General features: G+C 36.2%; 2 protein-coding genes and 1 pseudogene across 2 annotated transcripts; all 3 read left to right on the top strand.

Annotated features, from left to right (window-relative positions):
- The first annotated feature begins 5,551 nt into the window (after nt 1–5,551).
- Nucleotides 5,552–8,573, top strand: LOC126616337 (uncharacterized). The gene is made up of 2 exons (XM_050284384.1): nt 5,552–5,869; nt 6,886–8,573. Exons 1-2 carry the CDS (start codon nt 5,786–5,788, stop codon nt 8,284–8,286), a joined length of 1,485 nt encoding a protein of 494 aa, XP_050140341.1. The 5' UTR covers nt 5,552–5,785; the 3' UTR covers nt 8,287–8,573.
- A 2,364-nt stretch (nt 8,574–10,937) lies between these two features.
- On the top strand, nt 10,938–12,234 carry LOC126615275 (silicon efflux transporter LSI2-like; annotated as a pseudogene).
- Nucleotides 12,195–13,234, top strand: LOC126616330 (silicon efflux transporter LSI2-like). Its single transcript, XM_050284375.1, has 2 exons — nt 12,195–12,868; nt 12,984–13,234. The coding sequence occupies exons 1-2, from the start codon at nt 12,715–12,717 to the stop codon at nt 13,106–13,108; spliced, it is 279 nt and encodes a 92-aa protein (XP_050140332.1). The 5' UTR covers nt 12,195–12,714; the 3' UTR covers nt 13,109–13,234.
- The last annotated feature ends 107 nt before the right edge of the window (nt 13,235–13,341 follow it).

Below are 13,341 nucleotides of genomic sequence, written 5' to 3'. Positions count from 1 at the left end.
CTGTTTTTTAAATATTGAACTTGTTGGATGGATTTATTTTGTGTATTCTTCTACTTCTATTTTCGCATTTTATCATTCTTCTATTATCTGCAAGTATAGTTTTTTTTTAAGTGTAAATAGACACTTATTTACAAGATATATAATAAATTTACATAAATCCGTCTAGGCTTCACCTAGGCGCTAGGCCCCTGCCCGCTGCCCAACTAGAGTCTAGCGTTTTTTAAAACCTTATCGATATGTCGGAAATATTGATAAAATATGTCGATTTTAACCAAATTTAAGAGTTTCTGCAATAATTTATAAAGTTTAGACTTTCGTCTTTTCATATTTTCTTAATATTTTGACCGTATCAAATAAATTTCAAACACTATCCGCAAGAGATTCATGCATTAAATCCCACAACAATGAATGACCTTCATCCATACTCCTAAAGCATTATGATCTTGAATTATTCCGACGAGAGAATTTTGCAAATGGGTATAATTTATGAAGGAGGATCTTCATATAAATCTTTTATATACATATAATATGTTATGCATGTGTTTGTATATTAAAAGCATGCGATCGAACCCCCACCTACTCGATAAGTCGAACACGTGGTGTGCTGGTTTAGCTTTTGGCTTGTAGGGCCATATCCACACCACCTAGCCACCCCATGAGAGGTTCATTTTTGTGAAATATCTAGTAGCTGCCCCACCCTTGTGGACCCCTGCCCTTTTCCAATATTTGGTTACATGGGTGGTGGATCTAGAAACATAGAATTATCACATTATTCACTTTAAATGTAACTAAACCTGTATGGTATAATTTAGTCTCGTTTGGTGGGGCCAGCATGGAAAGCATTGAATTAGGCTTCTGAGTCGTGTCGCGTTGAGACTCGTGTCTCGTGTAAGCATGTCGACATCTGTTGAGCTATGCTATAAAGGTTAGTCCAGCAACATTTGATGTGCCCTGTCAAGATATGTCGAGTGTGTATTTTAGCAAACACTTGGTAAGTTGGTTCGAAGCTTTTTTTTTTCTTCCGTTTTTGGTAGGATCTCAAGACCTAGGGAGACCTAGTTGTTCCCTAAATGGATTCACTTTTATGGCGCGTTTACGTAACGGTAATGAAAATAGAATGAATTGAATTGAGGAGGAGTTGGAATGAGGAGAAGTCATAATCGGATTTCTATTGAAGCTGCTTACTTAAATGTTCTTGAATCATAATAGAATTCCATAAAACTGTTTACTAATTCAGCAAAATCGGAATACAAACCTGTATCATTACTAAAATGTCCTTGTCCCAAATCAAATATTTTATATACTTTAATAGGTTTATAAAGGATAGTCCTGGAAATAGAAAAAGTAAGTGAGGGCATAAAGGGAACAAAAGTATCATTCCAATTACCCAAACAATCAGGAATTGGATTACCACCTATATCTAGGGAATCAAATTCCACCCACACAAGGAATTGAATTCCAAAATTTATGTGGGTCCCACTGCTTTTTTTATTCCTCCATGTTTAGTAAACCGTAATCGGAATTCAATTCCACATTCTCATTGCGATTACGGATACGTAAACACGCCCTTAGAGGCAACTAGGCCTGGTAAAAGGGATCCTCCGGATCTCTTCTACCAAATTCACCAAATTAATCAATCCGGACCCTTAAAATTTGATCCAACGGCTACAAACATAGGGTCCATTTAAAAATTATAATAACTTGTTGGATCAAATTTCAAATACCCGAATTAGGTGATTTAGTGAATTTGTTGGAAGGGGTCCGGAGATGATCTCTTTCCCCAGTACAATATCTAGGCTCAATTCGAAATTCTTATGAGTATCCGAGCACCATCTGGAATACTAATTTGTGGTCTTAAAAATAAATTTATTTTATATATAAATAACTAATGTATCGTTCTGATTCAATAACCACACCATCAAATTAATTTGGAATTGGTGGCCTTTTGATGTACAACTTTTAACTTTTGTTTATAGAAGTCACCAAAGTGATGTCTAGAAAAGTGAATTTCATCATAAATTTCAAGAACAGAATCTGAATGTGTGTGTGTGTGACAAGGTAACATGAAATTTAATAGTTCAAAAGTAAAAAGGTAAAAAGGTAAATAACAATAAAAAGGGATTGGGGTCAGAAAGCAAAAGGATTGAATGGGATGGATCATGGATGGATGATGACGATAAAACAGAGAACCGCCCACCCGTGCAAGTTTAATTTAGTGTATGTGCATGTCGCTATCTTACGCACGTGGGGTGCGCACAAATACCCATTGCCCACATGTGAACATCTTTGACAAAAGGCTTTATCTTAGTGGAAAATATAATTAAAAATTTAGAATGTATTCTATTAGGATTTTGAGGGATTTAATTCTTTTAATGAATCTAGGGTTATTCAATCATGATTTTAAGTGATTATTTGAAATTTAAGGTGTATCCAATTAGAATTTTAAGATAGTTTATTAAAATCCTTAAAAATCTGAGTGTATTCAATTATGATTTTAAAGAAGTTTATAACATTTCAGGTGTATTCAATTATAAATTGATTTTAAAGAATTTGAGAAAGTTGAAAAATTAGAGCGAATTGGAGAGATTTCGTAGTGTATTTTAAGCATTCACAAATCTTACATCTTCTTATGAAAATCAATTAAACTCCATGAAAATCCATTAAAATCTCTCAATTTCTTAATTGAATACACTCCCCTAATACTTTGCCTAGTTATATTTTCCTTTCCGGTTGGAATTTTTTTTGTTCAAATTTCACTTCGAATCTCTGTATTTAGAGTTTGGGCATACAATTTCAATTATATAGTTCTTATTAGCCCATTTTACTAGCCTATTTTATGAACTAAAAACCTAAACACTCCTAATTTCTTTATTTTTATTTGAACGAGACTCTCTCGGTCCACAAACTCCAAACTAAAGCTCCAGACTGGATCCCATTCTTCCTAATCAGGCCCACTAAAAATATTGTATTATATTTTAAACTTATTTTTAGCTACGCCCATAGGATTCGATTTTAGTCTCATTTTGCTCATTCTGACTCAAAAGTTACCACACTACTTCCTAAAACTCAAAGTTCGTTTCATTTTGCCCCTTGAGTTGATCCCAGTTTACCCCCTAAAGCTTGAAAATTGTCTCCATAAAACTCAAAGTTCGCTCAATATTGCTTTAAATCTATTAATTTTTTATCTGAGTTTGATTTGGATGCGCCAGGTAACATGGTCTTATTAGGTGTTGGATCCCACATATGTTTTAAAAGACCACCTACAAGTTGTAAGGAGAACAGAAACTTCATAAGTTAAAATGTAACGAATTTTGAATTTCGAAAAATAAAGTAATAATTTTTTAGTTACATTAATAAAGTGAGATCAAAACGAAATTTCATAGAGTTCGTAGTTAAAAGTAAATCTATATTTTAACTTGAAAAGTTACCGAATTTACGGTTTTTTCTGTTGGGTTGTGGAGATGGCAACTGAATGCGGTCACGAGAGGAGTCCCGCAACGTGAAAAGCAGATATCGAGAATATTACGAGTCACGAGAATCTCACGCGGTCACACCACCGCCGCCAGTAACTTTCCTGCTTCCCCATTGAAATCACCGCCGAATCATTACCTTGGTGGGACATACTTGGTGAATTAGAGCCACGTCAAAGGCCAATTACGTCAAATTCCATTTTCCCGTTGGATTTGAAAATTACAATCATTTTTATCAATTAAAAGAGAGTGAAAAGATAAATTAGTCTTTTATCACACAAAAAAATGATTGTCAATAATGTAATTTCACAAGTCCAAATTTTACTGATTTTTATTGAAGTATCACCTACAAGATATGTTAAAATACCTTACATATTAAAATAAAATAAAAAACTGAAAACAAAAACTTTTCACTCCGCCACGTTCTCTCTCTCCCTCACTCCTTCTCGTTTTCTAAAAAAATGTGTTAATACACACAAAGTACGTAGACAAATGCTAGTTATCAATAATAAAAATGAATTTTAACGAAAAGCTCCAAGTACTATTTATTTTAACGAAAAATCATATTTTTTACACTAAAATGTCAATCCTAATATTATTCACTTTACCCTTTATTTTGTTTTTATCGTTAAAACTTAAAATTTTCAAATCATTTTCATTAGTTTTCGTATAATAGAATCTTTGTTATTAACTAATTATATGTGTTTGACTAAACAAATTATATAGATAATTAAAAAATGAGTGTGAGAGAGAGAGAGATGACAGCTGGCTTGTCCAATCTCGTATCCAATTAATTAACCCCAACTTGTAAGATTCTAATCATTAATTTGTGAAAGCCATGGCCACAACAAGAAAAGTTTTTTTAATGTGTCAGAAAAACAGCTCGGTATATCAAATATCGTAGATTTAAAGTATCAGACCGTGTTACGGACAAATTATCCGCATTAAGTTAGTATTAGTTTTTCTTGTGTGAACGTACTTGTCAACATTAAATAAATGTAACTTGTGGAACAAGTTCGTCTTCATTTCAATGAAGAGAATCTATCAACATGTAGAGATGTTTGAAAAATATGTCACAAAGAACCAGTGGAATCGATTGTATCGATAATTATCAAATTAGGAGAGATTCTTAGGTACGTCGTAGTGATTAGAGATATAGAACGAACAAAAATATTTTATCATAGACAATAGAGACCTCCCAAGAAAAGATTAAGTTGTTGCATTTATGAATGAGAATTGTTATTGACATTTCAAAAATCTTATTCTACACTACTTACAAATATATTTTTCTTTATAAATATAGAAAGTTTGAAGTGCAAAATGAGAATTTTGGTGTGCTAATAATAATTCCCTTATGAAAATAAAAACATGTAACATCATTGTGATGAGAGATTTTTAGCGTATTGGGACATCAGTACATACATTGTATATCATTATACAAGTGGAATAAAGATTTTTTTTTTCAAATATTTTTCCACTTGTATAATTATATAGACGTATGTGCATGTGTTTCCGGTCGAGTGAATCTCATAATAATAGTTGAGAAAAAGATGAAGTATAATAGTGTATGGAAGAGTGGGGTGGTTGCATGCTATGCTTGCGTCATTAATATACTATTTGTTTTTTAACAGAAATATTGGATGCAGTTTTGCTGGATCTATGAATAATTCAGATTTGTGCTTATTAGATTATACACAACATGTTAATTTAATAAATAAAACACATATGAAAATTTATTTTATTTTTGATAATTTCATAACAAAAATTAGAATAATGCATCAAGCGGCAAGCCCACGTGCAGCTAATTTCTTTTTTCCTTGGTTAATCGCCATCAACATCGCCCATCCATATAATTGTAATTATTTGGTAACCAAATAAATTAAATAATGCAGCAATACAATAATTCGAGATTGAAATTTTTTTTTTCAAACGATAAATTTTCGAACTCATACCGTAGTTTAAGGGCAACGCACCTTCTCATCGCTTTAGTGGCCACATGGATTTTGTTAGAAAATAAAAAAAATAAAAAAATTGTGTGGGTCCCATTTCTAGAGAGAGAGTATGCATATACAATAGAAGTCCACATTTTTCATTCATTCATTCATTCAGCTTCAAGAAACGTTCATTACCAGATCGAATCCGCCATGACCGTTGATTATCGCCGGAAAAACTGTCGTTCTCCGGCCTCGTAGCTCGGAATTCGAAACCCAATTGGTCAATCTTCGCCGGAGTTGTTTGTTTGAGATAAAAAAAAAAGCTGAGGAATTTAGCTCCAGAAGCAAAGCAACGAGCTTTGTGGGATCACAGAAGCAGTCATGAATAGCAGCGTTGACACTATCAACGCCGCCGCCACCGCCATCGTCTCCGCCGAAGCTCGCGCCCAGCCCACGACCGTCTCTGTAACTCTCTCTCTCTCTACTGCTTACATATCTTTATGCATGTGTGTTCTTCTCTTCTCTCAATCTGTTAATTTGTTCTGATTTTTGGGTCCTTGTTATACTCATAATACTCTGTTTGGTTGCTGAGAAACTGTGGGAATTCAAAATCACACAGATATGGGCAGTTGGATCTTGCGTTCTTAAATTTACTTTCCATCCAAAAAAGTGGAAAGTAAGAATCTTTGAGTGTTTTTCTAGTGCAAATAATCCTTGAAATTCTTAAATTTGATTGAACTCATATAATTGAATGATGGATTAGTATAAAGGTGTAAAATTTTATTTTAATTTTAGTTTAATGGAGACTTTATTGTGTTTGTATTGCTATATGGTGACTTCGTTTTATTTCAATTGCTAGTATTTTGGTATGTATGTTTTGCTGTAGTTCCAGATTTTGCTAGATAGCACCTAGCAGAAGCGCACAACCGAGCATAGTGGCGTTTTAGGATTCATAGAATTTCACACCCACCTCACTTAGTGGGATTAAGGCTTTGTTGTTGTTGTTGTTGTATCTGGTGAACATTTCATAGTTTAGAAAGTTTGGAGTTTCGGCGAAGAAATCCAGCCGGGAAGGGGACCTATTTCCCATCCTAACAACTTTTCCTTCTTGTCGCGGTTGCTATGGAGGATGTCGCCTGGTGGCTTTTATAGAATTGGCTTTTAGAGTGCCAGTACACCAGAATAGCTTTAAACCCTTAATTGTAAATTTCAATTTCAGTTGCCAACTTTGATTCAGTTGCTATGTGATGTAGAATGGTGTATAAGTAATTACATAAAACACTTTCATTCATTTCGAAGATTGTACGTGAAGTTCTTTTACCAGTCAGTATCTTAGAGATGTTCGTTTGTGGATTGAGAGTGAATTCAAATCTTTGTGGTGTTAAATTTTGAAGAGTAGTTTCTTCTGGTGTCTTTCGTGCATTTTTTTGGTGTTAATTTTGAAACTGAGTCATTGACAATCTTTTACCATTTGACTACAGAAAAGAAGATGGGGAAGCTGCTGGAGCCTATATTGGTGCTTCGGGTCACATAAAAATAACAAGCGAATTGGTCATGCTGTCCTCGTTCCAGAGCCTGTAGTGCCAGGAGCTGCAGTTTCTACCATTGGTAACCAAACAATCTCCACCACAATTGTATTACCATTCATTGCCCCTCCATCTTCTCCTGCATCTTTCCTCGCATCCGATCCACCATCCGCTACCCAATCACCTGCTGGATATCTGTCCCTCACTTCCCTTTCTGCCAATGCCTACTCTTCTTGTGAACCTGCATCCATGTTTTCCATAGGCCCTTATGCATACGAGACACAGTTAGTGTCACCACCTGTATTCTCTACATTCAACACCGAACCATCTACGGCTCCATTCACTCCCCCTCCTGAATCCGTTCAGCCGACTACACCTTCATCCCCTGAAGTTCCATTTGCTCAACTTCTGTCGTCTTCACTGGACCGACAACGTAGAAATAGTAGTAACAACCAGAAGTTTCCACTGTCCCAATACGAATACCAGCCTTACCAACAATATCCAGGAAGTCCAGGTGGTCATCTCATATCACCTGGATCAGCAATATCAAATTCTGGAACATCTTCTCCTTTTCCGGACAGACACCCTATGCTTGAGTTTCGCATGGGGGAAGCTCCGAAGCTTTATGGTTTTGAGCATTTTACCACTCATAAGTGGGGTTCAAGGCTAGGTTCTGGATCATTGACACCAGATGGTGCGGGGCTAGGTTCCAGGCTAGGTTCTGGAACATTAACACCAGATGGCTATGAGCTAGGTTCAAGGCTAGGTTCTGGATGTTTGACCCCCAATGGTGTGGGAGTTGGTTCCAGGTTGGGTTCTGGATGTTTGACGCCTGATTGTACGGGGCCAGCCTCTAGAGACGGTTTCCTTGTGGAGTACCAGATTTCTGATGTGGCATCCCTGGCCAACTCAGAGAGTGGATGTCACAATGGTGGAACTGTATTTGATCACAGGGTGTCATTTGAATTGACTGGTGAAGATGTTGCATGCTGTCTTGCAAATAAAGCATTAAGAACTGCAACGGAATCTTCAAATGATATAGCAGCAGAATACGCAATTGAAAAAGAAGCGTTATCAACAGATTCCAACAATCACCATGAGTTTAATGTTGAGGAAAGTTTGAGTAGAATTCCTGAAAATACTTCAGGAGAAGGGGAAGATCAAGGTTACCGGAAGCAAAGATCCATCACACTTGGTTCGACAAAGGAGTTTAATTTTGATAACACAAAAGATGAAGTTTCGAGTAAGACCAACATTGGCTCGGAATGGTGGGCTAACAAAAATGTTGCTGCTAAGGAATCTAAGCCTTGTAATGACTGGACTTTCTTTCCGATTCTACAACCAGGAGTTGGATGACATAGCAATGGTTCAACATGGCCTTTTCGGATGTGTATAGCTTTGGTAAACCGGGGATCACATTGTTGACGACGAATGGATTGCAGAGGTGAGAGTTTCTTACGGCCGAAAACAGAGAATTGAGGGGGGAAATAGATTGTAGAATTGTTAGTGTGAGTGCTCAAAGAGCATTCTTTAGAACATTTTTTGTACTTTGATGTTAATACAGAGGATATAATTCACTTATGTAGATGTTGTGTTGTTGACTATATTTTGTTCATGTGTAATAAAAAGGTCGAATTACGCCATTTTGAGTATTCGCACTTGAAGATGCGTAACAGTCTATCCGGAAAAGGCTCCGAAAGCTCATACTTTACGAGCCTTGCCGGAAATCTAATGCATTTGATCTTCGAACGTCGATTTCTTTGCCCTAAACCAGTTGTGAATCCGACAACGGAAATCGGTTTCAAAGCCGGAACCAGGTTCAAACTCGGAATGAATGGAAGGGGATGGAGAGCATGAAGTGCCTCGAATATGTAGGGCATGAGCTTCACTGGTCTAACATTGTAGGGGTAGTGGATTGGATGCAACCATTCAAGTTGGTGGCAACAAACAATTGTTATGGTGGATTAAAAGGATAAGCATTTAATTAAAAATGTCCTATAGGTAATGGCCAAAGCTCAAGTCTTTGTCCTACCCACTTGCCCAAACAGGGCAGAAATGCAAACTAGGAACAGGCTGTGACCAACAAACCAGGAGACATGATAAAACAACAAAGCAAGGATTAGGGCAACATGTCATGTTGGAAAATTTTATGGCTCCAACTCCAAACCTCATCGCCATCAGGTGGATAGAGGTGCATATTGTAGTGTGGCTAATTGCACACCAATAGGTTCTTGTAGTGCTTAATTGACATAATTAACTGATGGTTCATTTGAGACTGTTTCTGTAGAAAACGCTTTTTTAGTTTTTTGGTTACGTGTTTTTTCAAAACTTGTTTACCCCATAAACGCTTTTAAGTTCGTTTGTCAAATGTAATGAAAATCGCCTTTGATTGTTAGATGGCATTTTTAGCCGTTTCCAAAGAAATATCATATATGCCTTGAACTGATTATGGATTCTAAAAGCATTTTTTGGTGCTTTATAGAGTTCATTGTTGATCATTTTAACTAAAATTCTCGTCATGCTTTTACTAGAAGTGCTTTTGTAAAAAATGCTTATGAGCATAAATTACTTTATAGTCTATACTAAAATAAGTACGACGGGTGGCAAGTTGATATCCCATTCTTCTTCTCTCGAATTCTCTCTCTCTCAGACATTTAAACCGCTGCCGCCATTCTTCTTGCTCAAAAACCACGAACCACAACACCGTTATCCTTTACGCCAACATTTGAGCTTTTCATGCAAGAGTCCCGTTCGAATTTGAAGAAAACTTTCTACCCTAAAAGTTAGAGTTTCCTGTTGACTTACTCCGACTTTTTCGACAAATTTCTGATCAAATTTAAGCACGGCGTGACTTGAGATCACCAACAATCGATTGACATTGGACACAAGTACATCCTATGTTTACTAAAAACAATTTTCAGCAAATCTTCCCTTGACAATTTGTTTATTTTGGCAATCTCCCCTAATTCGTCTCTAAAAAAAAAATTAATTTTTTTAAAAAGCACGGGTTATAAGTTAGCAAAACCAACACATGAAAGAAAAAAAAACTACTCATGAGGACAACTCATTCCAGGAAGGTCATTTTTGACCTTTTCCGCCACGTAGTGGGCTCAAAAATAGACTATAAATGGTTCAATGCATTGCATGTGAAGATTATGTTAATAATTTATTTATTTATTTTGGTAATATGACGTTAGTAGTTTAACAAAATGTGTCACATGATTTGATTATTTTGTAATTGCATCTTAATATATCATTCGATTTGATTTTCTTCTTTGTTTGTTTCTCTCTCTTGGCTTCCAATATTATAATTGAGTTTGATGTTTTCATAGTAGACAAAACCAAAACATGTTACATGTATTGCACTTAGTTAACAGTTTTGTCGTTGATTCATCTGAGTATCGTACATGTTCAAACATATTTATTATGAATCTAATTTTGTCGCTAATGCATTTGCTAAAGAAATAGTCTCGTTGCACAACTTTATTAATCGAGCCTTACTTGGTTGTTGTCGCCTCCAAACATGTATAAAAATTATGTAAAAAAAGTGATGTAACGGATTCCTCTCCTTTATTATTTTTTTGATTAAATGAATTTAATAATCTAATAAAATGTGTCACATGATTTGAGTAATTTTTAATGGCATCTTAATCTTTCATTCGATTTGGTTTTTCTTCTTTGTTTGTTTCTCTCTCTTGGCTTACAAGTTACAACAGTGATAGTTTGATGCTTTCGTAGTAGACAAAACCAAAACATGTTACATGCACTGATCTTAGCTAATAATTGTTTCGTTCATCCATCTGAATATCGTACATGTTCGAACATGTTCATTGTGAATTTCTTTGTAAATTTCTATTTTTTTTCCTGATGTATCTTTGTAAATTTCTATTGAGCCATTGCTATTAAACAGATTGAAAGTTTCAATCTTGGCTTGGTTCTTGTGAATGATTGAGCTTTAGGCTGCTTTTGTTAAGAGGATTGACTTGGATAGGATACTTCGGAAAGAAATGGATAGCAACTTCGAAGGTAGAAGATTAATTACTCATGAATGAAAGTTTTTCAGTCTAATCCCACAACAATAGTAGTAGGATTAGAAGGGATAACTTTGATCATCACTACTCATATCTGGTTTGAATGTGCTTTCAAAATGATTGAAAGCGTTTTTGATGAAAATGTTCTTGGAACCAATCCTTAGTAAAAATGTAAGCAAATCCTGGAAAAGCACTAAAAGTACTTTCTGGAAAATACACATAACTAGTGCTTCTTGCAGAAAGCACTTCAAGTGTTTTGGAACCCAAATTTTTTTTCTCTAAAAGCGTTTTTCAGTTATTTTAAAAGCACAACCAAATGAACCATCAATCTTTTACCTTCAATTTAGACAAAATTTGGAAGTTGTCCTCCATTTCTAACGGACGCAGCCTTAGAGTCCATGTGAAGATCTTTAGCTTCTTGTGATACAAGCGAAATTCTACTTTACACTAATCTAAACGGTGAAGATTTGAATTTGAGTGCATGGGAGGGAGCACATAAGCTCTGAAGTTGGAAAAATGGTCATGGCTTATTCTCAAAGTGGTTCTTGGCTCGATTGCGTTTGCAGTCTTTTGGATATTGGCAGTGTTTCCGGCTGTCCCTTTCTTGCCAATCGGGAGGACAGCAGAGTCCCTCCTCGGGGCAATGTTTATGGCTGTTTTCCGAGTCTTAACTCCTGATCAAGCATAGCTGCTATTGATCTCCCAATCATTGGTTTTCTGTTCGGGACAATGGTTGTATCTATCTCGAAAGAGCGGATATGTTCAAGTATTTGGGCAGGTTGCTCATATGGAAAACTCGAGGAGCAAGGGACTTGCTCTGTCGAATCTGTTTGATTTCTACCGTTTCGAGCGCTTTCTTCACCAATAACACCTCTTGTGCGGTTTTAACCGAGTTTTATTTTGAAAGTTACAAGACAACATAACCTCCCGCCTCATCCTATCCTACTCGCCCTTGCCTCGAGTGCAAACATTGGGTTTGCAGCAACCCCGATTGACAATCCTCAAAACCTTGTTATAGCTATTCGGAGTAAGATTTATTTCGGGACATTTGTGATTGGAATTCTCCCTGCAATGCTTGTGGTAGTGTGTGTGAATGCTTTGATTCTTCTATGTATGTTCTGGAGGTTGTGGTCTATCCAGCTCCGGAACCTGTTCCAGAGGGGATGTAAGTTCTCGTCGGTTTTCCCCAGGCACATTGTGCACAGAAATAGGGTTTTGCACTAGGATCACAGATATAACAAATAGAATTACAATAAACCAATCAAACAATTAAAGGGAAATAAACTTATCTTCCAAAGTGGAGGAAGAAGAAGCCATGATTGCTAGGGTTTCAAGGAGGAACTTCTACAATCTAGCAGCCAAGAGTCCTTGTGCACAGAAATAGGGTTTTGCACTAGAAGGGATATTCCAAATCAATTAGGATTTTATTATAGTACTAAATGGTAACGAATTCTTTGTCAACTAATTAAGGTCTTCATGATTAATTGCACTAAATAAGGACTCATAAACTAAACCAAATAAGGGCTCCATAATTTTCTCAACTATTAACTCGGATTGATCAAGTTACTTGTATGTCAAGAAACCGTGAGGACATATTCTTTGACACTCACAACTTAAAAGACAAACAGATGCATTTCCTATGTAGTCGTTGGAAGGGAAGGAACATCTGGACCACAAGACTGCAAATGTTCATAAATTTCTCTCTTGTTTTTTTTATCAGGTGTCCTATTCACTCTTGATTTTCTTCTGCGTAATGTTTATAACCGTCAAAGGATTTAACAAGACAGGCATTCCAAGCGATCTTTGGGACTTCATGGCGCTGCATGCGCAAATTGATCGTGCTACCGGGATAGTTCTTGCAGTCACCATACTTGTGCTGTCAAATTTGGCTTCAAATGTACCAAATGGTATGTATGTTGATATTATTTCTCTTTGCAATCTACAAGAACCTAAATATTCTCATACTTTCAGCAGACACTTAACATGCATTTTTTTTTTCTTTTTCTTTTGTGTTGTGGATAGTTTTGTCGCTTGGAGGGCGGATGGCAGCGTCGGCGGCCCTAATCTCTGCCGCGGAGGAGAAGAAGGCGTGGCTCCTATTAGCTTGGGTGAGCACCGTTGCCCGGAACCCTCTTGCTTTTGGATAAGCAGCCAACTTAATAGTGTATGATGGTTTTTGTAGTGCTAAACTAAAGAAAATACTAAACCAACAATTTTTTGTATATAATGATTTTAGCTAAAGAAGAATGAGAAGGCTATTTTGTATTGTCTTGGCGGCTATCATAACTTGGAACTTAGAAGCCGTTTCATAAGTATGATTCAAGTAACGTTGATGAATGAGTTGTGAAAGTTTTTAAATTATATCCACCTCACACCCTGA

This window comes from Malus sylvestris, chromosome 1 (genome assembly GCF_916048215.2).
Source record: "Malus sylvestris chromosome 1, drMalSylv7.2, whole genome shotgun sequence".
In the NCBI taxonomy this organism is placed as follows: Eukaryota; Viridiplantae; Streptophyta; class Magnoliopsida; order Rosales; family Rosaceae; genus Malus; species Malus sylvestris.
Note: the sequence above shows the minus strand (reverse complement) of the source record. Positions and strands in the feature narration are given on the sequence as shown.